This window comes from Macadamia integrifolia, chromosome 7 (genome assembly GCF_013358625.1).
Source record: "Macadamia integrifolia cultivar HAES 741 chromosome 7, SCU_Mint_v3, whole genome shotgun sequence".
NCBI classification, from domain to species: Eukaryota; Viridiplantae; Streptophyta; class Magnoliopsida; order Proteales; family Proteaceae; genus Macadamia; species Macadamia integrifolia.
This window is the reverse complement of record NC_056563.1, coordinates 21,881,969-21,909,957: the sequence shown is the minus strand read 5'-3', so window position 1 is coordinate 21,909,957 and position 27,989 is coordinate 21,881,969. Positions and strand designations below refer to the sequence as shown.

Here is a 27,989-nt window from a genome sequence, read left to right as displayed (position 1 = left end):
CAATTTGCACTTGAGATGATGGGAAATTTTCAAAACTGACATGGCTGTACATAAATTTAGGTAAAAGGTTTGTGTTACAATCTTAATCTAAACTGGTACAACAACCCAAACACACCCCCCCTTCCACACAAAAAGGAAGGGGGGGGGGCCAATAATCTAAAACAAAATTTTTCATAAAAGAATTACAATAGAAAGTGAATTTTTAAGTTCTGAGCTTTTCTTTTCCATTTAGCTCCTGAACTTGGGAGCCTTGAGGTAATAGACTCTCCTTACAAACCCTTTCCCCACCTTTCCGACATCTTTCAGCATGTCCACTGGATCTTGTTCTTCATCTTCCACTTCTTCCCGACCCCGTTTCTGTGAATAAAAAAGAAAAATTGCTAAACGCTCCAAACAGAAAATATAAAACTTTCCCATGTTAAAGGAGTACACATTCAGCTACCTTTGAACATCCTCTCTCCCAAGTTAGGCCAATAGCATCACCTCCAAGTGAATCATACCATACCTTTAATGCATCAGAGAATTCTCTCTACAAAATATAAAATATGAAACTATAAGACAGGGAAATCAGCATCCCAGAGAAATGGCAGTAGCCAGATTATGGCTCTGCTTGTGAGTTGTGACTATAGAAACAACGCCCCCACCAACCCCAAAAAAAAAAAAAAAAAAAAAAAAATTACCTTCACGTCCTCAACAAAGCACCTCACTGGATCAAAGTTCACCATCAACTTGCTCTTCATTTCCACTAAGCTCTGATGCATGTCTCCTGGTAACATGTAGGGATGGAAATGCTTGCTTGCATTCCCTTGACCCACACATCTCCCTGCACGACATATGCACATCATATGAGCCAGTAATGCCATAAAGCATGGAATGGCACTGATTGCCTAAATAGATAAACAAATATATCAATTGGGGGTGGGGGGGAGGAGAGGGGGGGGGGAAGGGGAGTGAGACCATCTTGTTCCACATCAGATGGGAAAAGGAGACGTTGTGGATAGGGCAGTCTATCCCTCTGGAGAAGAATAATGGCATTGTAGTTGTTCAAAGGAGTCCGGAACAGACACTGCAGAACAAAATCAAAGGATGAGTAAGGTTAACACATTTCAAATAGCCAAGAAAAGGGGTTCGGAGAAGGGGTCAAAATAACCTCTATCTATGAGAATTAATATGAACAAGGTGTAAACACATTCTAAAGAGCCACCAGAGGGGGGGGGGGGAAGAGGAGTTCAAAATCACCTCCCATCTATGAGAATTAATCTGATCATGCAGGACAAGGTTTGTCAAGAAGTTTGCACTGCTTCGAGCGTAGGCCATCATCCTTTTAACTTCCTTTTACATCAACAAGATCCAAATACTAGTTATATTCATGATAAACTGTTAACTTCTTGAAAACAAATATGATATCCACTCAGAATAACTACAAAGAATTATTCAATCAACCAGATGCACCCAATGGTTTTAAGATAGCCAGCGAACTTCTTAAAACAAAGATTTATTTGGCTTCATAAAGGTATGTTTCAGATCAAATCCACTTTCCACAATTCATTGTCTTTGATCAATAAATTTCTTTTTGTTTTACTTTATATCTTATTTAAAAAATAAAAAGAAATGACACAAATGTTTGCTAAAAGAAATGGAAAGTTACTTTACATTCCTTATCACTTTTTTTCCCAAACAAAGACCAGGCCAAAATATAACATTTATTGAAGACTGAGATTAGCACCAATTTAAAGCCATGATTTGCTTCAAAAACAACAATTTTATTGCCGCAATGCTTAGTTTGTCAGTTTCACAGTTGACTAGACTTTTTACAGTTCATAGATATGTTCACACAATTTTAGTAGATGACTTTGTAGCAATCTACTTGAGAAGACAATTGTTTCCAAAATGCAATTTTTAAGGAATTCCACTTGGAAATCGATGAATGTGAGTTTTATGCAGGTTATAGATCAGAGTGCAAAAACAGGATTCTTACAAATATGGGCGTAAATATATAGACCATTCCTAGGAACTGGTATATTTAAACTTGATCCAGAAGATCATATCTAAAAATGGACTTGACAGCATCTTGAGGGTCAAAGAAATGCTAATTGGAGCATGAGATATTTTATTTCTGATATTCATTCTCTCTATTAAATGTTTTTCCTGTTGAGTTCTCTTTGATCGAAGACATGCTGTATCTGTGGCCCATAGGAATGCTTCATTGGTTAGTCCACCTTTTGACCTGGAATTTTGTTGGTCGGTTCCTTCCTCCTTGGCTGATGGAAGCAGTTTTCACGTTGTAATTGCCTTTTTGTTATATCATTATTTTCTTCCTATCAAATAATAATAATAATAATACTAATATTATATACTAATTATCGGATCTTGTCAAGTGAATTTTCATGCCTAAAGAGACAATAAGTGGGCCCTACAGGACAAACACTCCACCAAAGGAAAGAAGAAAACAAGTGTGAGGGGAGCAAGCTCCATTCAGTGCAAAGCCTAGGGTAATTATTTGTTATGCATAAAAAATTCAAGATGGGATACTACTTACAGATGTGTTGGGTGAGCATTTGGTCCAAGCTTCAGATGCCTTGTCATATGCTGTAGCCAAAAACATTGCTGAAACCACATTTTCAGATTTTTTTTCATAAGATTTTCTGCTTAACACGAAGTTTTCCTGTGCCATTAAAATATGTGATGAGGGGCTGTATCATTGCATTAAACCATCACCACTTGTTATCAAGGAAAGCAGAAATTCATAAATTTTGTATGAATAGACATGCTCTATACATACATTGATCTCTTTTTCATCTTTCAATGACATATCACAGTTTATGTCCACAACCAAAGGAGAAAAGGTCCAGTCATAGTCTGATAACAACCGCAAGAACCTGTCAATCAAATTGATATCCGTAAGACTTGAAGCAGCCTAATTAAGTAAGAGGCAAATCAGTTATAACCTACAAATATCTTCTAATATAAGGCACTGAAGAAGCTATTATTGATGCAAAAATAAGCCAAAAGGTATGCTTCTGTCCAACCCAATTTTTTTGTTGAAGGGCAAGAACATCTTAGCAATTACATAAGATCCATTGGTATGTGAATGAGTTAAAACTTGTGATATACGGATCAGAAAAACATGCACATCCACAGCCATTCCTAACACATGGAACCTGCAGAAAGCTGAGGTACACAGGTCAGCATCATGCACCAGATCTGCCAGTGTGAGTGGAACCATATCTTAAGCAAACAAAATTTTGCTAATTGCAGATAAGAAATGGAAAATTGTCCAAAAGATACTGAGAACCTCCCAGTTATAGTTAAGAACCATTCAGGTCAGCTAGAAATCACAAAACAAAAGAAAACTACATGAGGAAATAGGAGACAAATAGGAATTGTCCAATAAAGCGCTTATTATATTTGTTTGCATATATCAGAATGGAAAAGGAAACTGGCTACTCAATCCAGGATAAATCCTCATTTATGGCCATATTTCCAGTTTCTATGTAATAGAAGTTATTGTTTTTAGCATGAATATGTAGGTCAAATATAGGAATTATGTGAACTTCATGTTGGGATCGGAGGAATTGCACACTTTCCGTGGCTTCTAATGAGGTTACGGAAAGAAGGATGTCGTCAATAAACCAATAATGATAGTGGCAAACAGTCTATTTTGGAAGCTGTTCGCAAGTTCCCATGTTGCTTATTGACCATCAACAGAAAAACTACTTTAAGAAGCACACCATGATTCTAAACATCGAAGAACAATGAATTATATTAGAAATCCTATGAGTGTGCTAGAATTGAACCAGCATACTTGATTAAGGCTCTCTATGATTAATACCTCATGTAACCCCTCCCCTAGAAATTGTCATATTGTAAACTCCTAGGAGCTACCTAGCTCCATCATCAAGATTGGCCCTCATCTATGAGTTTTGTCTTCTCTTCTCCTCCCCCCACCCCCTCTTTGTGCTTGGGGTTGTATTTTTTCTCTCTTGGTAATGAATTTATTTATTCACCCAAAAAAAGATTGAATCACAAGTGATCCAATCTCAGGTAGTATCTTTAGTAAATTCAATAAAAATCAGATAGTATGAACAAAACAGAAATAAGAGGATGAAAGGAAGAATGGGGTAGGGGAATAGGTTGGGTCGAGCATCTCACTCTTCCCTAAGGCATCTCACCCAAGCTGTCTCTCACAGCACTACATCTCACAGTTTTCCAGCAAAAAGCTTTCTTTTTTTTTTTCATTCAATCAAATTCATCTTCAATGTTGTAGCCCCTTACAAACTTATACAGAAGACTCAACACTGCCTCAAACACTAAAAAGGAAAGGCCTAACCCAATCCTTAACTAATTGGGAAAACCTAAACTGACTAAAAACTGAAATAACAAGGAAAATAGGCTCAAAACAGGACTCTAACTAACCTAATGAATTAAATCCCGTTTTCCTACTTTCTACTCATATTTTAGGCCCCATTAAATGGCCCATTACAAAGAAAACCCATGGAATCAAAAACCCAACACATACATAACCCAACCCATGGCTTATTTCCAATAAAATAAGCTAATTAAGTGACTTATTTGCATCATTAGGTCCCTTACAGATCCAATGATTATTCATAGTTGGTGATTGAAGCATAATGGAGGAACAAAATATTCTTTTTCACGATTAAAATTTAATTACTTTAGGTACAAAGTTGATCGCAAGATACCAAGTTAATAAAAATAAATCCTTTTTTTTTTTCAAACCCACCTCCTACATCTCGTAATTTGATTGCATTTGAATCACACTTACCCTAGAGTAGAGATCCTTAATATATATATATATATATAACATTCCAAAATTTGCGACTTTTGCCTCTTATTTGACTGACTATACTAATTGATGTATGTTCTTGACTTTATGCATGTTATATTTGCAGTGTGGACTCATTACCCACACGAATGGTAGCTGACCACATAAAAAAAATGTTCTCAATTTCACAAAAGGTTACTCGGTCCAGCACCAACAAAGTAGCAATAAATGGCCAAGCCAATATTCTCCCCCCCTCCCCCGCCAAAAAGCAATAGATGAATGTTTGGGTTGAAAATTGAAATGAAACCCAGGAAACTCCAAATGAACCAAGAAGCACAATCAGTTTTAATTTCCACATACACAGATAAAAACACTGCAACGACTTACTATAATAAATTGCAAAAGTGATAGAAATGAAAAGTTTAATTCCCTTAATGGTTAAAAGGGAGCCCAAAAAAAAAAGGATAGGAATAAGGAACAGAACCTTAAAAATCCAGTTAACCGTGAAGAGGGAGCATTAAACGGCAAAGGCTTCAAAAAGAGGTAAGCAACCAATAACTCAATTGCCTCTGCTGCTAGGAACGCAGAAAATAGATGTGAAGCAACCCATCGTTTTGCAAGCCTTCACATAGAACCAAATAAAATAAGTAACATTAAAGTTCCATATAACAGACATTGTAGGACAAATCTCAGATCCTTACCGCACAACTGGCCCATATGTAGGGTAACGACCTTGCAAACCATTAATCATGCTAGAATGCTGACCGCATATAAAAAGTTCCTTGTCTATAGAAGAGATATGCTTCATTTTATCATTTCCAACTGAAAATTTTTATGGGGTGCAATTAGTAATGTGTTCAAACTTTGAAATTAAATATGAAGAGAGTAATTGATATGTAGGGCAATGGCCCTATAAACCATTAACATGGTATGGCAGAGAGACGTTAAATAGGAGCCTCAAATTCCTCACCTTGATTTCCCAACAAGCTCAGGCCTCTTTCATGCAAGATTCTAAGACGAAATGCATATCCAGACATTAGGACATCCACCTCATCCTCAGCAGCAATACAAGTCATATCCCATTTGCTCTGGAGACTGCAGAAGAAATATCATCAGTTGACAAGTAGAACTCTAGTGTATAGTGGGATGCACAACTTCAAGAAAGTAGTACAGTGATATGAAGAATGTCTAGCTGGATCACCTTTCTCCAATTTTCAGGAGGAAAGCAGATTTAGTCTTCTCAAATGCTACATCATCCATTGGCCAGTTCCCTGAACCCTCCAACTAAAACCGAAAAAGGAAAAGGGCAGCCTTCAGACTCAATAGTAATAGACTACTACATATGAAAATCATATAAAGCCACCAGATTTCTTGCCTGAATCATTACTTCCAGTGGTTGAATACAAGTTGAAGTGAGCTTGGGTAATTTTTTGGCTACAACCCTTTCATTTGCCAGGGGATGAGGTTCAGGAGGGAAGACAGATGTGAACCTGAAGGCTGTTTGGATAATAAGCATATGGAAGTTTGTTAATCATCAGGAAAAATTAGTAAATAAGTGCACATGCATCAAGAGCATTTACTAGCCTAACCAAACCCAACACAAATTTAGTAAATAATTGCAAGAAAGAAAGCTTCCGAGTGATTTGGATGTCGAATATCATCATATACAAACAAAGGGATCCCATGAATCACAAATTTCAATAAACCAAGATTTGCAAACCTACATTTCACTGAAATATAGAGAGCCATGTTACAAAGCATTTAGTCATGATAAGACTATTGAGCCTGCCAAAAGTAAATAGAAGCATAGTTGTCATGGCGTTAAGGCGAACCAAGGCGTTGGAGGCCTGCCTAAACGCTTAGGTGACAAGGCGCCCGCCTTAAGGCGAACAAGGCGATCAAATATATATTTTTTTAGTATGCTACATATACCTTGTACCATAAAAAATCAACATTAAGCCACATCAAATCATCAAAGTTCAATATTAAGTCACATTAAGTGATACAAATAAACATTTAGAGAAATGCTCTTGTTCTATAATAAGTTTTACTAGTCAAATGATTTTATTTTTACATAAGACTTTTTGCATTAGGTATAGCACAAAACCAGCTTTCCAACAAATCTAAAATTTACTTAAATCTGAGTTGTAATGAAAAAGTTATATTTCGGTTGGACTAGTTTTTAAAGTGTACAAATGTTATTAAAATCGCCTGAAATGCTAATAAATTTAAAGACATCAAAATAAAATATTATTTTATCGGACTTTTGGTTTTTAGCAATGTTTTACCATAATAAGATTTATATAATTTTCAGAATTGAGAAAAACCACAGCACCAAAAATCCAGTTTTTGTTCTGGGATTGGGGGGGTTGACTTTCTATCCTTTCGGAATTTGATTTTTTTTTGGATTCAAAAGGGGGGGTATTTGCTTATTTGTGAATAATATCTTAAGCAAAACATTTACTTAAATGATATTTGGTATAAATAAGTCCAAAAATATAAGGCGATATGCAGTGGAATAAGGCGACAGTCGCCTAGGACCCAAGCAAACCGCCTGGATGCCAAGGCAGCGCCTTGACAACTATGATTAGAAGTGTTAAGATATACTGTAGATGTTGTTAGTCATTAACCACGATAGGGGCAGTGACCCTATCGTGGTGTGTGTTAGTGGTAGAGTTGTCTTATGTGTAGTTGTTAGTGTTAAGGCCTGTTAGACTTCTAATTCCACAAGGATTGTAATTGTCACTTATGCATACAATGGAAAGGGACTGCTGATAGACACATTGACTGCTCTCTCAGTTCTCTTCTGCTTCACAGGTTTTGGTTGCTAAGGTTTTGTCACAAGAAGAAAATAAGTTTTCCAGACAAACTACAAACTGAAATAAAGGCAAGGGAGTAGTGGGATGATCTGCACTCTATTTGTACAGCATCTAGACAAACAATTGCTTTCTGAAATACTCTGAGCCTTCATATATCTCTAAGAACCCAAGAAGGTGAAAGATCATCTAATTATTGAAGTGGAAATTTTTTTTGTTAGCACAAGGAGACAGATTGATCCAAGTGCCCCTCTATACTTGCATGAAACAAGAGAAAACTGAACCCACATATAAATTTACCAAAAATGAAATCAAATTGAGGAAGTCAAATCACAAAATGGGACTTTAATACTGAAAAGATGAAGATAGATAAAATAAAACAACGAAAATTAAGATAGTTTATAATGCCATATGGATATATTTTAGCATGATGATGTATGCAATTATTTTCAGCTATTAAGAGAAAAAGACCATAATCAGTTGGTATCCAATGATGGAGCATCTTCCCACTCCTAAGCAGAATACGACACTTAAACCAAGCTAACCGGTTGCCCGCAACAGCAATGCCCTCACTCAATTTTTCCCTCATTAGCTACACAAATTTTATAATAACAACAAACTCAGCATTATCCCGACTTAATGGGGTCGGCTACATGGATCCATGCAAAGAGAGAGAGAGAGAGAGAGAAAGAGAGTAAACATAAAAGCGAGCGTAAAATGAACAAATGCACAGCACTAGAAACTCAGGAAAATCTCAGCTAAATTGGGTCGGCTACATGGATCCTTGCCCTCCAAAAGGCTCCGTCTGAGATCATACTTGGCCACTTAGTACAAGATCTAGACTATGCATGTCATTCCTCACAGCTTCCTCTATGGTCATTTTAGGCCTTCCCCTAACACTTTTAGCTCCTTCAATCTGGATCAAATCACTCCTACTTACTGAAGCATCCCCAAGCCTCCGATGAACATGGTCATACCACCTCAAACGAATTTCTCAGAGCTTATCATTGATCGGGGCAACTTCCAAATCAGCTCAAATATGTTCATTCCTTACTTCATCCTTTCTAGTTTTGCCGCACATCCATCATAGCTGGTTGTACAATAGTCCTATAGAATTTTTCTATAAGATTTAAAGGAATACATCGGTCACACAACACTCTAGTCACACCTCTCCACTTCATCCATCCCACTTTAATTCTCTGTGAAACATCATCTATGTCACCTTCTTTAGTTATGGTTGACCCCAGATATCTAAAATAGTCCATTTGTGGTATCTCTCTCTCCTCAATTTTCACTATATCACTATCCATCATAGTATGACTAAAGTTACATTATATACTCCGTCTTCGATCTACTTATCTTAAAACCTTTTGTTTCCAAAGTTGATCTCCATAACTCCAACTTAGCATTAATCCATGTTTTTGTCTTATCCACCAAAACAAATTCTTGGCAAAGAGATAAACCACGGTACCCCATCTTGAATGTTCTTGGTTAAATCATCCATGATAAGTGCAAACAAATAAGAGCTTAAGGTTGATCCCTAGTGTAACCCAATCATAATTAGGAAATCACTGCCTTGACATCTCACAGTTCTCACAATAGTCACCACGCCATCATACATATCTTTGATTATATCCATATATTTACTTGACATCCCTCTCCTCTCTAGTACATGCCGAATTAAGTCTCTAGGGACTCTGTCATAGGCTTTTTCTAAGTTAATTAAGACCATATAGAGATTCTTCTTGCTGGCTCTTTTTCTTTCCAAGAGCCCCCTCGGTAGGTAAATAGCCTCTCGTGGATCTACTTGGCATAAACCAAATTGTTTCTCCAAGATCTTAGTTTCTCTTCTCAGACAGGCTTCAATAACCTCCCCCCACAATTTTATAGTATGACAATTTTATGTAGCCGACCTCATTCAGTTGGGATAAGGCTGAGTTGTGTTGTTGTTGACTCATTAGTTTTATGCATCTATAGTTATTACAACTCCAAATATCACCTTTATTTTTGTAGACCGGGACTACAATGCTTCTCCTCCATTCATTTGGCATTTTCCTTGTGTTCACAATCTTGTTAAACAAATTTGTTTATTAAGAAACCCCACAAAGTCCTAAGCTCTTCCACACTTCTATTGGGACCTCATCTGGGCCTGGTGTCTTTCCTACTTTCATCTTCCTTAAGGCATCTTCAACTTCAACCACTCCAACCTTTTGTATATATCTATAATATGTGGTGCCTTGATGTATAATGCAATCTTCTAGGTCATTCCTACGCACACTATCTCCAGTAGTAGGTCGCAAATATTCATCCCACCTCTTCATAATGCCCTCATCCTTTAGCAGCCTTCTTCCATCATCACTTTTGATAAAGCTCACATGGTCAAAATCTCTACTCCTTTCTCTCATTTTAGCTACTTGCAAATAGTTTTTTCCCCTCTTTTGTGTTTAGATTATTATAGAGGTCCTCATATTTCTTCGTCTTGGCTCATATTCCACTATTTGACTAAAAATGGAACGAAATAATCTTGTTTTGTTCCACGGTTGAAAAGAGATGTCTGGAGCAATCGGAGAAGCACTTTGATAAACCCCTTAGGGTCCATTTGGCAACTAACACTTTCACTAAAACCCATTATTACAACACTTCCCCTCAAGTTGGTGTATAGATATCACATATGCCCAACTTGCAGATAATAGGGTAAAACATCTTACTACTGAGACTCTTAGTAAATACATCAGTCAGTTGTTGACAACTGGGGAAAAACGGCATAGTGATAAGACCCATATCTGGCTTCTCTTTGATGAAGTGTCTATCGATCTCCACATGCTTGGTTCAATCATGTTGACATGGTCGTGAGCGCAAAATTGCCATCTCAAGAGAGCTTCATAGGAAAAGTGTTAGGGACAACCAATTCTATGAGAAGACCATGAAGCCATAGGAGCTCACAAATGCCATGAGTCATAACATGGAACTCTGCTTCAGCACTTGAACGGGCAACCACGGCTTGCTTCTTGCTCCGCTATGTAACAAGATTACCACCAACAAAGGTGCAATAACCAGTAGTAGACCTACAGTCATCAGGAGAACATGCCCAATTAGCATCCGCAAGGTTCAAAATATCGGGTTTTGACCTGGTTTCAACACTTAGAGAGACCAAAATTTCGGTCCAATTCTAGGAAATTTCGAGGAAACCAGGGAAATTTTCCTAGTTTGGTGGAAACTTTGGTTTTTACCCCCTTTTTTTTTTTTTGCCTTATATTTTGTGTACGTCCTATTTTAGACATTTCTAACTCTTTTAAATAATTGGTTTCATGGAAAAAACCTAGACATACTTGTGGTGTTGACCAAAGTTAGTTGATGTACGTTGAGTCGTTGACTGAAACTATATTACATAAGTACATATAAAAGTTACTAACTAAAAATGTGAAATACATGATTAAAAGTATAAAGTAAACAAAACATAATGTAAAGGATCCAAAATAAATAATAATATTACATAATTATGAGTTATCTCTCAAGTCTCAAGTCTCAAGTCTCACCAGTCAACAGACTCAACACTCAATTCCAAGTAGAATGTGTAGGCGGTTCCAGTCCATGAGCTGCGTACCATTGCAGAAATCGTAGCGACCCCACTGAATGTACCCATGATATGTTTTGTCCCAATTGTTTTGGTAGTCCATCAAACCATCACTGTCCATCTATAAGATGCATTATCAACATCAGCTTGGCATCCTAGCCTAGGGAATGGTTCAGTCACAGTGATAGGATGTGGATGTGGCACAAAAGGTTGGGATTGATACCCAAAGATACTGTCAACAAAAGATGACCCACCACCTGAACTACCCTCCTGCCCAAATGAAATAGAAGATCCACCATACTGTCCATACCCACCACAATATCCAAATGAACCGGTGCTCTCGAGGGATGGTCCACCGGCATATAAACCATACGAAGGATGGTCCAAGCTCCCTTCCTTAGGTATCTTCTTTTGTGTGGGAAGACACTAGATCCCATGTGTCATTCTTTTTAGAGATTGCATCTCCTCAACTATAGTTGCCTGCCATTTTAGTCTGCACTCGCTTCCTGCCAGGTATGGGAAATAGACACAAAGGATAGAGAAGACACAAAACTATGGTCAGATGGCAAAAGTAAGTCATAGGAAACATTTTAGCAATGGGATGTAAAGTGCAAAATTGCACCTAGTGCCTTTACGAACAACAATAGATAACTTAAGGGAAGGATCAATAGAAGGGGAAAGAGAATTACCTAGGTCTGAGGGGACGAGATCAGGCTCAAGAGGAGACAACTGGCGTGGTAGGGTAGGTACTGGATGAGTAATGGCACGAGTCTGCTCTCTGTGACTATAAACATGAATCTCTAGTTGCAGTGCCGAATTAAGAGTGTCTATCTCACCCCGAAACGGAACACCAGTAGGAATAGCAAGTTCAAGAGGCTGCACATCTTCCACAATGGAAGGAGACTCCCCCTGAAGGTGCCTCGGGAAAGTTAGATGCAAAATCATGCAAGACCACATCCATAGTCACAAACCAACACCAAGTGAGAAAATGGAAACATCGATAACCTTTTTGAGTAGGGACATACCCCTGGAAAATACATTGGATACCACAAGGATCAAAATTCCAGTGAGGATGGTGATCTCGAGCATAGTAGACACTAACGAATACCTTAAGAAGAACAAGAAAGGCAGCGAAAACCCGGAGAAGATCTAGAGGAGAGCGGAAGTTGAGAACTCGAGAGGGCATTCGGTTGATCAAAAAGGCAACAATGAGAACTGTGTCGCTCCATTGAGGAACATGCATTTCAAAAATAAGAGAGCGGGCTACCTCACAAAGGTGATGATTCTTCCACTCAGCAACACCATTCTAAGCTGGAGTATTGACACTAGTCTAATAAATCATCCCATAGGAAGAATGGTAGGCTTGAAAGGACCCTTCGAAGTATTTATGATCACTGTCACTGCGAAGGATCTTAATGGCAGCACCAAACTGAGTTTGAACCATTCAGTGAAACTACTAAAAGCAATGGAAGGTCTCGCCCTTGGTCCGCATCATGTACACAGTACACCCAAGAAGTTCGAGAATGACAATCAATAAAAGAGAGAAACCACCGATAACCATTGACAAACACATAGCAGGATGGACCCTAAATATCAAAATGTATCAATGAAAAATGAGTGGCACTTTTATTTCTAGAAACAGAATACATGATTCGAGCTTGTTTGGCCAATACACATGCCTCAAAAAAAATTGACTCGAAGTACAATGCTTAAAAGAAGGAAAAAACCTAGCTAATGTTCCCAATGGAGGGTGTCCTAACTGACAATGCCACTGTAGTAACTCAGAGATAGGAGGTGACATAGACGATGTCTGAAGGGCCTGACCCAGAGACTAACGTCGAGCCATCATCAGGTAGATACAGATCACCATGCACCCTACCAAAGCCAATCGTTGCCCCTATCATCAGATCCCGAAAAACACAATGAAACAGGAAAAATGTGACTTTGCAATTAATACTGGAAGTAAGACTACTAATGGACAAAAGATTAGGAGGAAAAGAGAGATCATGCAATACAATTGAAAGGGATTAAGTAGGGGCACAACTTTTCCCAAAATAGTGGAATAAGTTTCGTTAGCCAACTTGACCTTACCATTGCCAGGACAGGAGTGTACTAAGAAAAAAGAGAAGCAACCTGTTATGTGATCGAAAGCCACCGAGTCTATAATCCAAGAAGTAGAGAGAATAGACATAGTGTGTCCACAAACGAAAATACTTGAACCAGAAGGGTTGGAGTGAGCAGAGCTCGCAATGGCAGGTGCAAGAGAGTCTGAACGTTCAGACGGCGTCAGAGGGCAATAAGCTCCTTAGAAGATAGCAAGGCAATTAGGATGCTAGTGCAGAGTCAAAATTTGGAGCCTCAATATGGTTGGCCTGACTAGGAGTGTCAGCACAGTTCTTCCCTCGCCCTTTGCCAGATGCATCAGTAGGACGACCATGAAGCTCCTAGCAATGTTCCTTAATGTAGACTAGGGTATGGGTCTAACCAAGTCTCAATCTGCAAGAACTTTTAAACCAAAGAACAACCAATAATAAAGGTATAACAATAGTACAGATTAAATCTGAATAAAACCAGATCTGGAATTCAAGCATGCCTAGTCCATAAATCAGGTCTTGAACACTTTGAACAGCAAAGAAAAATGATATAATAAAGTAGAAGAGGACCTTGGATGTTTGAGGGAAGAAGAAGAACACTTCAAAGGAACAACCAATAATAAAGGCATAACAATAGTACAGATTAAATCTGAATAAAACCAGATCTGGAATTCAAGCCAGCCTAGTCCAGAAATCAGGTCTTGAACACTTTGAATGGCAAAGAAAAATGATATAATAAAGTAGAAGAGGACCTTGGATGTTTGAGAGAAGAAGAAGAACACTTGAAAAGAATCTCTTAGGCTTCACACCACAAAGAGTCAATTGGATCAAACACAAAACAAATCTCAATGGAGAAGACAATAGCAACAGCCATCAATTTGTTTATCAAAATCATCTCTCTTGTTAGGAGCCTCCTCCTCTTTATTTATAATGTTGATGGGAGAGGGAATTACAAAATAGAAGGTTCCTCAAAAAGGAAACCAAATATTCTCCTAATACAATGGTTACTAAAAACTGAAATTAGAAACTAACTGAAATTAGAAACTAGTTGAAAAAGGAAACTAACTACTAATGACTTGACTCAACTGATAACTTGACTCCTAAGGAAACAAATATGACTCAAATCAAACCCAACTAAAAAGGAAACTAATGAAAAATGAAACAAATCAGTGAATCCCGTATGCAACCTTAGAACCCCTAGTTTAGGCCCATAAAAGTGGCCTATTACACTCAAAACACAAGGGATCAAAGGCCCAACATATATAAAACCCAACCCTAGGCTTATTCCTAATAAAACAAGCATATTTTGGCGATTAATCTGCATCAACTCTCCCCATCCCCCATCTTGAAAAAATTCGTCCTCAAATTTTGCAGTGATGAGGTGCGAACATATGAATAGCAGCTGTAACCGTTCCCAAACAAAATTCATGTTGCTTGTAGACTTTTGGAAGGTAGTCTTCAAGGCGTGGAGCTTTCTCTTCAAATAACCATGATGGCATAACGAACTCTGTATGTTCAACCTCTGAATCGATACCAACTATGAATGCCGTATGCATAGAGTCATCAACGATGGTAACCTTCTCAGCAAGGATTGGAGGAACAAGCTCTTCCTTTTCATCATGAATCTCAAAGACTTGTTGTGGAGTTCTTTTAATCACTACCTCATCTTCCACGGCTTCAGTCTTGTCTACTATGTTCTCTCCAATGTAGAACTCTTAAGTGGAATCTTCTATCCCTTGACCTTTTGTCTTTGAAGCTTCAAGAACTATCTCTTCAATGTGAACCATGACTTCAAGTTCTTTTGGTTTGAATAGAGGTATCTTCACTTCACATAGAGGAGTTGTGGCTCTTGGGGGTGTTGAAGTGTTAGGTTTAATGGCTGAAAAAATTTTCTTGACCTCCCAAGCTTGATGACCAAACATTCTACTTGCCTGTGCTATGAGTTCCTCCGCTCGAAGAGTCTTGTCAAAGCAATCTCTCACTATATACACATCAACAACACCAATTCCTCTATTAATTTCAGCTCGCAATCCCAGTCGAAACCGAGAAAGTAATTGCCTTTCACTCTCCCTAATGCCTGTGCGAGAATAAAATGCATCAAATTTGTTCATGTATTCCACAACAATCATATTTCCTTGACAAAGAGAGTTCAGCTGGTCTTGTATGCGAGCTTTAAAATTACGTGGCAAGTACTTATCAAACAGTTCTTGCTTCATCTCCTCCCAAGTAGTAGGTTCTCTACCACGGTCTTCCAGTTCATGCTCATAGGTTCTCCACCAATCACGAGCAGCCTCAACTAGCTTAGCACGAGCTAGTTTCATCTTCCGTTCCTCAGGTAGGTCATAGTAGTCAAAATAATCATTCAAAGCAACTACCCAATCATAGAACAGCTGGGGGTCATGTCTACCATCAAACTCCTTCAAGTCAAGCTTAACCTTCTATGAGTCTCTTGAGTACCTTTGTTTTACAAGACGTTCAGTCTCAAAGTATCCCCTTGTGTGTTCTTCAAAAGTAGGTTGCTCTACAGGAACCCTCTGTGGTGCTCTCAGATTAGAGATAGGTCTCCTGTTAGCCAACTGAGCAGTTACATTCAATGGGGCTTCCACTTCGGGTGTTGTATGTGAGTCACCGGTAGGTTGTTGTGGTTGGGTCTCCACAGCCAACAACCTTACATTCAGTTCAGTCCGCAAAGCTTGTTATTCAGCCTTCAGTTCAATTCTCATATCCTGTAGCAGCTCCATAATAGAAGCTAGGGTGGGGGTGGTGTTCTCAGCCATGCTCTGATACCACTTAATGTAGACTAAGGTAGGGGTCTAATCAAGTCTCAATCTGCAGGAACTTTTAAACCAAAGAACAACCAATAATAAAGGCATAACAATAGTACAGATTAAATCTGAATAAAACCAGATCTGGAATTCAAGCCTGCCTAGTCCAGAAATCAGGTCTTGAACACTTTGAACAGCAAAGAAAAATGATATAATAAAGTAGAAGAGGACCTTGGATGTTTGAGAGAAGAAGAACACTTGAAATGAACCTCTTGGGCTTCACACCACAAAGAGTCAATTGGATCAAACACCAATCCCATCAGATTGGATCAAACACAAGACAAATCTCAATGGAGAAGCCAATAGCAGCAGACATTAATTTGTTTATCAAAATCATCTCTTTTTTTAGGAGCCTCCTCCTCTTTATTTATAATGTTGATGGGGGAGGGAATTACATAATAGAAGGTTCCTCAAAAAGGAAACCAAATATTCTCCTAATACAATGGTTACTAAAAACTGAAATTAGAAACTAGTTGAAAAAGGAAACTAACTACTAATGACTTGACTCAACTGATAACTTGACTCCTAAGGAAACAAATATGACTCAAATCAAACCCAACTAAAAAGGAAACTAATGAAAAATGAAACAAATCAGTGAATCCCGTATGCAACCTTAGAACCCCTAGTTTAGGCCCATAAAAGTGGCCTATTACACTCAAAACACAAGGGATCAAAGGCCCAACATGTATAAAACCCAACCCTAGGCTTATTCCTAATAAAACAAGCATATTTTGATTAATCTGCATCACTCCTTGGTGTGACTCTCCTTCCCACAGTAATCATACATTCACACTTCACTGGAACTCTATGAGAGGTCCACCAGACTCTGGGGCTACACTGAAGGGCTGAGTGCCAGAAGCAAGTGCAAATCTCTCAGTGGGAGTGGCAGTAGTCTGTGAGAGCATAGTGGAATGCAGCATGTCCTCAAGTTGGATAACAACATAGGCTTAACTCCACCTTCAGTCCTGCTAAGAAGTTATATACTCTGATCATATCCTCTCTTTCTGAAAGTTGGCGACATCAACAAAAGTGGTAGGAACATACTCCTCATAAAAGTCCAGCTCAGTCCACAATGTACACAACTCATTACAGTACTCGACCAGTGTAAGCGTTCCCTGCCTCAGGTTACAAACTTTTTGGCGTAGTTCAAAGACCTGAGCATCATTCTCAGCCTGGGAAAAAATGTCCTGGATAGACTTCCAAATCTTCGCAGCAATGTCGAGGTAGCCACAAGATAGATGTGGCTGCATGGAGTTGACGATGAAGGACATAACCAAAGAGTTGGCACATTTCCACTCGTTAATATCAAGGCATGTGGTTGGACGCTTTATTGTGTCGGTACCCGTACTAGCCACTGGACTTGATGGAATGCAAAAAGATTGAAACCACATAAGGTAGTTTATGCCATCAAGCTTGATAGTACAAGGCAGGAAGGTAGGTAGAGTCGCAATGTCTCCACCAGTGGAAGCAGAAGAGCTGATAGACATGGTTGCTACTCAAGGGGGTTGTGCAAATAGAAGAGACACCAGCTGGAGATAGAGAAAGCACCAAAAAACCTAAAAAAATGCTAGAAAACTCAAAAATCAATAAAGGGTGAAAACCATGAGAAATCGATTTTGGGGATATCTCTGGAACAAAGACCTGAAACAGTAAAGTGGCTAGGACATACCACTACAAGGATAAGGAACACCAATCGCAACAACATCAAGAAGATCAGAGCATCGAGCCTAGAAAAATTACCCTAACAAGGAAAATTCAATTTCAGGGGAAAACCCTAAAAAAATCAATTGAAAAGGGGTTAGGTCTCTCAGATCATTGTAGAAGAGAGTCTGAGACCCCAAATGAGATGATGGATAGAGGCTAGTGACTCTCTTGGTGGTTTAAGAAGCTCCCATCGAGAGAGAGAAGAAGGAGAGCCCTTAGGGTTTTGAATCCTATGGCTGTGATACCATGTTGGATAGGGTAATGACGTGTCAACTATCAAACCAGCCCTCTTTATTTATAAGAACGGAGAGAAAATTCTAGAGAATTACAAAGACCATTAAACCCCTTTATGGTCCGTTTGGCAATTGAAACTTTCTATTACAACACAATATCACAAGGAGAGGAGTTCAAATCCAACAAAACTGCAGAAGGCTCAGGTTTAAATACCTACTTCTGAAATTCATCGACAAGGTTTAATAGACGAGTTCAAGGGTAAATATTCAAGGCCCCTTAACATATTAGGGAATATCATTTATCCAACCTTTATAATCCCAATAATGTTCTATGCCTTAAATGGAATAAAAACTAAACAAACAAAAATCAAACGCAGAAAAACACAAATCAAGCTCGATAAAATGATATGGCCTTCCTAAATTATAAGCAATACGTACAAGGATAAAATCAATAAACAGTAAACAAAACAAGAATTGCATCAAAAGGAAATATATTTTCAATCAATATTTACATGATTCTGCTAGCTCAGAGAAATAACCTGAGTCCAAAGGCTGAACACTGGATACCCTCAAAGGGATATCATCCAGAGCACGCAAACGCTTTGCCAGAACTTCATATGCCGCAAGAAGACTTCCAGAACATGAGATTGAATCTGAAAATAGTAACACTTTCTCATTATTTTTTATGGTTCATGTTTCTCAAATGAAAGCAAAAGAAAGACCCCAAAAAACCATTAGCAGGTACGCAATCATTGGTCTTGCAACCATCACTCACTTTAAAACCAAATAACTGAGGCTGCTGGGGTTCAGAACCCATTCGCACCTTTCAGTCACTGATCTCTTTAAAAGCAAGTAACGATTGACATGCAAGAGAAAGGGAAAATGTGGCTGATACCTCGGACACCATGACGAAGACTGAAATCAAGCTGATCTGCAAAATGTACCATATTCTCATTTGGTAGGGCCAGATGCCGTGTAAGAACAAACTCGGTGATTCTTTTGATAATGAGATGTCTTTCCCATTTCTCGCACTCCCATACTGTCAAATCAGCAAAATATGACACATGTATTTCACCTTTAAACATACAGAAATGAAATCAGTGACGGAGATAAGAATCGGTGGATGCATCACCTGTGCTTTCTGCAATAGTCCCATCTTTGAATCTCCGAAGCTCCGCCTTCTCACCCCAAAACCTTCTGAACTTGAGAACCTAGTGCACAAGGTGATATCATTAGCAGATGTATCTCAGAATATGCTTTGGGCCCCGAAGGGGGAGGGGGAGAGGAAGAAGCAACTTACCTCCTCTTTGTTCTCAGCATGTGGGCCAACATCAACAACTCTAAAACTCTTCTCAGGAGGACTAGCTAATATCCCAACAACTAACGGCTCACTATCAAACTTTGAGAAACCCTAGAACCACACATATATTATAATTATTAGAATTGACTTGATGATATAAAACATATGCATACTATGATACCATAATTGAAAATTAAAAGTTCGGATCCCATACCTCTTCCAGAGTCCACTCAGGAGGAGTGCTTCTCCAGGTAACACGAATAACTTTTGCCCTATCACTTAGTCCTTCCTCTAGAAGAGAATGTACCTTGCCCTCGTATATTCTCCAACATTCATCATCCAAGCAAAAGCCAGATACATAGAACTCACTTCTTCCTTTCAGATTCAACCTAAAAAATACATCATAGATGACTAGTCACTAATTAGATCTAACAACAACAATATACTACCATCGAACTTGTCAATGAGCATTTATTAACATGCAGTTAGATCAGACACAGGTTGACAGCACAGCAATAATGCGAATAGAAAATGTTGCAGTCTGATCTCCAGACAGATTCATTTAAATAAAAATTCACCTTCCTGTCTCCCTCCTTGACACAAAAATATAGAAAATAACATTTGGAGATCAGCAATAAGGAAATGAAGAAAAAGAGTTGATTTCATTAAGCTTATTGAATATACAATAATTTATATCTGTTTTACAAGAAATTTGCAACAGTGCAGAGTTTTACAAGAAATTTCCACATTTATGATGCAAGAACTTGTATAAACCAAATATAATAATTTTAATGAAGGTCAACGGTCAACCTGTCAAATGAGTTCATTGTCTAGCACAGCCTAAAATAAACAGATAGAACTGCCGTTCTGGTAGAACATCCATGATATCACCGCAACATATCAGTGACTATATTAACATAACTTACCCATATAGAGAATTCAATTCTAAAATACAAATCATGGCTAAGTTAAGTGATTCAGTCCTGGGTTTCGAAACTCTTAAATTTGGGTTTCTATTGGCCCGCAAAAATTATAAATAACTCAAGCCAAGGATTTAATGTCAATTTCGTAATTTCTCAGCAGAATGAGGACCCTACATGAAGGAACAAAGATTTCTAGGGCAAAACAGTAATTTAAATTTGAGAGCTGAGAATGAGAATAAGAATAGGTTAAACAGGAACAGAATATGGTTTAAAGGACTTTTATGTAATCATAATAAGAGGGAGGACTAACTTGTGATTATGCAAACAGGTTGTTTTCTATCGAGACTCAACCTCTCGATAGAAGCCAACATTGATGCAGATTAAATATAGAATTGTACTTATTTTATTATAAATAAGCTTTGGGATGGGTTATATATGTGTTGGACCTTTAGTTCCATAGGTTTTCTTTGTAAGGGGACACTTTAATGGGCCTTTAAAATCAGTATATGGTAGGCATACGGGGTTAGTTAAGTTAATGTCTTTATTTCTTTATTTTACTTGCTATTAAGTATTTTAGTTAGGCTGGATTAAGAGTCTATAAGTCTACTCCTGTTTTAAGTCCTATTTTCTTTGATATTTGGTTTCCTAGTCAGTTTAAGTTTTTCAATTAATTAAGGATTGGGTTAGGCCTTTCCTTTTTAGCGTCTTAAGTCTTTTTTTGAGTTTTCTATGTAAGTTTGTAAAGGATGCCAGCACTGGACACGAAAATTGATTAATGAACACATTTGCTTGCTTCCTCTCCATTGAAGAGCTCGTGTGTTTGATCAAGAAACCCCTTGTGTTCGATTAAGTTCTGTGTTTGATCAAGGAAAAGGGATTGGTGCCTGATCCAGTTGACACCAGATATTCTGTAATAAACTCAGATATTAAAATCAAACAGAATTGAGGGTCTTTATTACAGAATCAGGGTTTTGAAACCCTAGGTTGCATCAGATCTAGCCGGCAACATAAAAAGTACACTTCCAAAAGTTAATCTAATCTAGTACTAAACGGGATCGACATTAACTAAATTTAAACTTATAGCCCTAGAAACATCTTCTGCATTCCATAATAAATATAATTGGCAGCATAGGCCCAACAATTTGAGACCCAAACCTTATGTTCCAACTCAACAAAAGAATCAAAGTTCAGATTTCACCTAATATATCAATTAAAGGATCAATAAACCATAACCCAGCCATGACTTCATAATGAAAAATGGCATCCAGCATCATATCAAGAAAGCAAGGATTTGTTCCGATTGAAGAAACCACTGCTCAAGCACAAGTTTAAACATAATATAATTAAAAGCTTGTATAGAAAAAGAATGAAAACACACCTTATGTAATAATCATATTTAGCAGGCAAATCAATCTTGGTCATGAAAACCTCTTCAAAACCACCGTCTCTACATTTATCCATACAATTAAGTGTCAAAGCAGCCTCGTCTCGAAGCTGAATATTTGAATTTTATCAGATTAGTACAGTGTGCAAAAGCATAAGACAGAAAGGAAAGAAAATAAATAATGAGAACCAACATTCTCCTTATAATAATACAACCCAAAAGTAAAAGTACCTCTAAGAAACCACTCCTTGTCACTCGGAATGTCAAGTTAAAATGAGCTGATGAATCACATAATACTACTGGAAATAATTGGAGATATTGACTTCTTTCCTGCAATTCCCAATCTCTGAATGAATATCAAAATTTAATAGGAAAAGAAAATCATAAATACTTGCCTGCAAATATAGCCAATGAGCAGACCACAGTAACTTAATGAACAATCAAACCAAGACCCAATAGCAAATTATAAGAGGAAAAATAAGAAGAGGCAACAATGTTAAACCCTTATACCAAATACAATCATATAAATAAGCAACATACCTCCTTGGACATACTGGATCGGCCTTGAGGTTGAAGCAGAAGGCCCTTTTCCCATAACTTTGAAGTGGCTGTGAAGAAATAAGCAGTTCAGCTTTTTCAACTCATTACTCCCTCAACATAGTCGTATAAAATGCTAATCATATCATTATAGTAAACTCAAAAAGATAAAATCAAGTTCCAAAGAAATAGTGAACAAGAAAAACTTATTGAATTTCAGCTGAGAGGAAAGATGAGAAAAACATGAAATATGAATTAAATCAATTACAGAAAATCATATAGTTCAAGATGGCAAGTTTTCAATTGCAATTCTATATTCAGTCAAGGGTGAAATGGTCAAGTAAAAATATTTTTTTGGAAAATGGAGCAGAACAAGTTCAGGTTGGATATTCGTGCAAACCATAAACATGCTTTGGAGAACATTGCAATTCTATATTCAGTCAAGGGAGAAATGATCAAGTAAAAATCTTTTTGGAAAATAGAGCAGAACAAGTTCAGGTTGGATATTCGCGCAAACCATAAGCATGCTTTGGAGAATCAAAGAAATTGAAGTTCTTCAAAGCAAGTGAAGTGCATAAAACACTCAAGAGAAGAGAAGAGCAAAAACCTAAAACAGGGACTGTGATCAGCATCCTTATGGTCAAATCTACTATCACTTTGAACTTTATCAGTATGGAGACCAGAAAGTCTCTTGTTCCTAAAATTAAAACAAACAAAATTCTAGAGATTGGATTATAGCTGTATTTTTTGGACTGTCTTCAAACACCTTTACTTCAGCCAAGCACAGAAGGCATATAGAATAAAGAAACACTTCATTCACTGGGAGACAGAAACTGCTCCAGAAAAATTATTAGCCACCCAAATACAACAAACATAACCTTATCCCAACTGAATGGGGTCAGCTACATGGATCTAATGCAGTAAAGTAAAAGAAAGTAATGAAGCATAAAAGATAAGTTAAAAGGAGAAAAAAGCTTTGAAGGTATCGTAGAATATAGAGATACATCATGGAAACATCCCTTATAGGGGGTCAGCAACACGGGTTCTTGTCCTCCACAAAACTCTATCCGAAGTCATACTAGGATCGAGCTCTACAATTTGCATATCTTTTCGTACCACCTCGGTAATAGTCGTTTTAGGTCTGCCCTTACTTCTTCTAGAGCCTTCCCAATGAATCTGGTCAATCTTCCGTACTGGGGCCTCCATTGGTCTCCGTTGAACATGGCCATACCACTTCAAACGGCTCTCGTGGAGTTTGGTCATGGATTGGTGCAACCCTCACTTCATATCTAATATTCTCATTCCTTATCCTATCTATACTGGTCTTCCCGCACATTCCTATCAACATTCTCATTTCAGCTACACTTAATTTGTCCACATTACTTTTCTTGGTGGCCCAACATTTTGCTCCATACATCATAGCTGGTCGTATCACTGTCCTGTAAAATTTTTCCTTGAGTTTAATAGGTATTCTTTTGTCATATAATACTCCCAACGTGCCTCTCCACTTCATCCACCCCACTTTAATCCTATGAGCAACATCATCTTCTATACCACCCAAATGTTTCACTAAAATTGTGAGATGTCCAAACTTTTTATTCATCTGAAAATACTAAATGTTATACAAAAGGTACCTTAAGAACCAAGCAATCTGAAAATGGTATTATACCACATTTACCAAAAAAAAAAAAAAAAAGAAGAAGATAATCATTCTCCACTTCAAAGCCAAGAGCATGGTTCAAAACTTCGGTCAGAATGACTGAAATTTCGTGAAACCTCAAAACAAAACAGAGGTTGCAAAATTTTGACTCATTTCAGAAAAAAATTCAAGTTTTCGCCCCCTTTCACCTGAGAACTCCGTAGAAAACCTTAATTTTTTTGGTAATGCTCTACATTTTAGTACTGAATTAAGACTTGGTGGTCAACTGTGGAGCATCCACTTCAACATTTGGGTGGATTTGAAAATTCATTTGGCCAAATTTCCTCAAATTTCAAACTTTCCACCTATAGGGGCTATGTGATCAAGGATTTTGTAAAGAATAAGAAAGAGGAAGAAGACGAGATGGTTGTAACTTGAGAGTCACAACCATGAGGTTGGGACTGACCTCCTTCATTCAATATATAGACTAACTATTACAAAATAGGAAACTTGAAAGCATAACCAAAATAGGATACCTAGTGACTAACTAACTCTAAAATATTAAGATCCACTAGGGACCAAAATACCCCAAGGGAGGAATCGTGACTTGCACTAAACAGCAGCCACGATTCCTCCCCCTTTATTAATAACGATTTCCAACAGATTTTAAACTCGAAATCAGGGTCGAATTGGTCCCTGGCAATTCCAATCCGGTCCCAAAAGTCCTAGAATCGGCCCCTCAAACATGAAACGCAACGACCTAGTCCCAGAAGCCCTAGATTTGATGGCTCCAGAATGTCTGGAATCGGGATAGTTCACGGCCGTTCCAATTTTTAAAACATTGCTTATGGACTTTGAGAGATTCTTCAGGCAAAGTATAACATGGACGCTATATGTCATAGGGTCAGGCCAAACTACCACTTTGGGTGTTCTTTTTTCCAATCAAATGCTTCAAACATATGTAAACATGCTTAAATAGGCAATCCCTATTAATTGTCTATGATAACAATTCTTGACATTGGTGTATTATTAAATGGTTTTTTTTTTTTCATTGCTAATATATATTTCGATTGCTTTTATTGAATGCTGTATCTTCTAGTACTAACTTACGTATAGGATAGCTTATATAAGAGAAAAGATATTGAAACATACAAAGTACAGTACCAACCTAGGTCCGAATCCAAACTACCATTTTGGATGTGTTTTTTTTACAAGCCAAATGTTCAAATATGTTTAGAGATGCTTAATTAAGGTTTTCCAAAAGTTTCGGGTCAAAATATGGCCATTTGACCACTAAAAGGGCTAACCGAAATGTACCAGATTTCAATTGAATTTCAACCAAAATTCAAAATATTTTGGTGTTTTGACCCAAGTCAAAATCAAAATCTCACTGTGGCCAAGAATGTAACTCCTTTCACATATACGACAAAAATAATCTCAACTTTTAAGTATCTCAGCATTTACCATAGTAATAGGTGAGGCAATAACTTTGTTTTGTCGTTTCTAGAAACTCCCCAGACCCAACACCAACCCCCTAACCGAAGATTTTAAGCTAAAAAATGATGGAATGAGCACCAAAACACACCTAAGAACAATTACATAAAACAAAATATATATATAATGGTACAAGGAAGAGTAACCCCTAGTGATATACAATATCATAGATGCCTAGAACATGAAGGTTCGCTCCACGCACAAAGGTATATAAGCACAATCATTAAGTAATGCATTTTTTTTTTCCTTTCTACCTGAAACATTCCATTTAATCAATACATAATACAGTGGCTCTGTTCAGAGGTTTTTCCCCCAAAATTTCTTTTTAAAGATTATGAAAAATACAAAAAGAATATGAATGCATGAGATGCTAAGAACTTTTATGGCCAATTGTGGCATATACCTTTGCCAAAAGTTTTTGTCAAAATATATAAGAAAATATAACTTTGAATATTTAATCTCAGACAGCAATTGATTAAATTATACAAAACTTTACAGTTGATGAGATCCCAGGTGCCATTCAATCTTTGAGGGGATCTCAACAGTTTTTACTATCATCATATCATTAAAATTTATCTCCAATAAATAGGATTTAAAAAGAACAGTTTAAGTTTACCTGCCTACTTCATGCAACTACATGAAAGGATATAATATAAGAAAAGAAAAACAATGTCAATCTAAATCCATTGGGTTGTACAGAGCATCAAAATACATTTTGAAGTATATGAACACCTAATGTGAGCCCCAAGCATAGTCTTAATCTCCAATCAACAAATGACCGGAAACCCCCTTTCAACATAGTGGTGGGTTCCATCCAGCTTCCTTTTAACAGATTTCTTTTCTTACTTCCAGTCCAACAAACATGATTCAAGGAAAAAAGCAATGCACTACATACCATAGTGTTCGGCTATTGAGCAAACAGTGGCAAAATTATTTCAGCATATATTGTGGCAATAATGATGGAAAACATACCTATGAAGTCCAGTGTAACACGAAAAATCTGCCTTGCCTTCATTGACTTGTTTATACGATTCCCTCCAGATTCCGTGGCAAGGTATGACATAATGAAAGAGATCAAGAATCCATTCAAACAATCATGGACATAAATGGTACTTCTGTGACGAGCCCAAATCTGCATCATTAGGAGAAGAACTTACTTGTCTACTGTGGGTGATGGATTTGCATAACTTGTTAGTTACAACAAAATGAATTTTTTCACGAATAGTAAGGTACCCAGAAACATACTTTCAGCAAAATTAAAGCATCTCCTAATTCCTTCCACCCGAGAAAAGTTCTCCTAACAAATTCTGAATTATCCTCTAGAAACATATCTTCCAAAATGCTGTTATTATACTTCGGTGCAGCCCGTGGAACATTCTGCCCTTCTACTGGAATTACAACAGTGTCAATGGCATAAATGAAGACCATACTCCTCAACTTTGAGATCTTAGTTGCATTGACAAGTAAATAAGCTCAGCCTGAGAGTTACCTTGGTTTAGCGCACGAACATTGTTCCTTGACAAATTTAGCTTTGAAACATTAAACAATGACGTTGCTGTTGGAGTTATCCTAACAAAAAATCCAGGAAGTTCAACGAGCTCCTGAACTATCAGGTTTTAACAGTTGTCATCAGTTTTTGAAAAAGAAAAACTATGTGATTAGAGTCATTATAAAGGCCAAGATCAAACCATCAAGGATGTTCTCTACCTGATTCAATGTGTTAACATAAAAGTAAACAAATAACAGTAATTCAATGCAACACAAATAATTTTCAATAGCAAAACAGAGCAATGCACCTGGGTATACAATCAAAACGGGTTTCCGTGCCTCATTTTGGAAGGTCGACCATTCAACCTTTCGGAATTGGGAGGACGATAACAGTTTATTCTTAATGATGCAGAGGTAAAGGCATCTTTTGGCGTGGTAACGGTGATTCAAGTAGTCTTTCTCATGGAAACATTCCTGCCAGAGTGAAGAAAATTTTCAAACTACCCTAATTTATTTCTAGTGTGAGTGTCAACATAAAGAACGAGTTATCAATAAAGTAATGACACAAATAAGTGAAAAAAAAAAAAAAAAGCCACCTTAGGCATGCGAATGAAGAGATCAACATTCACGTTAGGCTTGGCAATAGAACGCGTAGAATAACTACCGCGGATTTCGCAAAATGTCGGCTTCTTAAAAGTTAACTCAAACTTATCTGCACCGATGTCTCTGATAAAACCAGGAGCTGCATCGGCACTAACCTGCATAGTTTGGGAGGTATCAATAGAAGGTTTAAAAAGATAATGAATTGAAAACGCGAATTAGGGTTTAAGTCGGGAAATTTAAAGATTGTTCAGACCTTCACGTCCTCCGGGATTTTGTCGATAGCTTCTCTAATGGCGGAAACCGTTTCGTCGACAAAGCGAGTCACAGTTTCAGAGTAGTCGAGTTGGACCTCCTTAAGGAGCTCAGTCACCTTCAAATCCATTGAGTCCATGGTAACTGCAGAGCTCTCCATGGTTTTCTGGGTTTTCGTACTTCGTAGTTTTGCTTTGCGGCCGAAGCAAGTTGACGCTGAGGATGAGTTAGGGCTGAAACTGAGAGTGGCGGGAGATACCGGGGAGTGAAAGGCCCAAGAACAGAAACGTGTTCTGGGGCGCGTTTGGTTGGATCCAGGCCAACACAAGCCCGAAAAA

General features: G+C 37.7%; 1 protein-coding gene across 3 annotated transcripts; it reads right to left on the bottom strand.

Moving 5' to 3' along the window:
• Positions 1-26: 26 nt before the first annotated feature.
• On the bottom strand, positions 27-27,965 carry LOC122084202 (nucleolar protein 6). 3 transcript variants are annotated; one of them, XM_042652283.1, is made up of 26 exons: positions 27,653-27,965; positions 27,393-27,554; positions 27,105-27,270; positions 26,798-26,914; positions 26,554-26,696; positions 26,281-26,440; positions 22,179-22,246; positions 21,870-21,968; positions 21,633-21,748; positions 19,546-19,720; positions 19,332-19,442; positions 19,164-19,242; positions 18,927-19,070; positions 18,571-18,684; positions 6,162-6,283; positions 5,988-6,070; positions 5,757-5,881; positions 5,488-5,608; positions 5,271-5,408; positions 2,783-2,879; positions 2,540-2,665; positions 1,240-1,332; positions 958-1,066; positions 681-823; positions 443-529; positions 27-357 (listed from the first exon to the last, which is right to left on the bottom strand). In XM_042652283.1, the coding sequence occupies exons 1-26, from the start codon at positions 27,809-27,811 to the stop codon at positions 229-231; spliced, it is 3,186 nt and encodes a 1,061-aa protein (XP_042508217.1). In that variant the 5' UTR covers positions 27,812-27,965; the 3' UTR covers positions 27-228. The 3 variants fall into 3 exon arrangements, with proteins under 3 accessions (XP_042508217.1, XP_042508219.1, XP_042508218.1); XM_042652285.1 differs by having other exon boundaries at positions 961-1,066; XM_042652284.1 differs by having other exon boundaries at positions 26,554-26,693.
• Between the last annotated feature and the right edge of the window lie 24 nt (positions 27,966-27,989).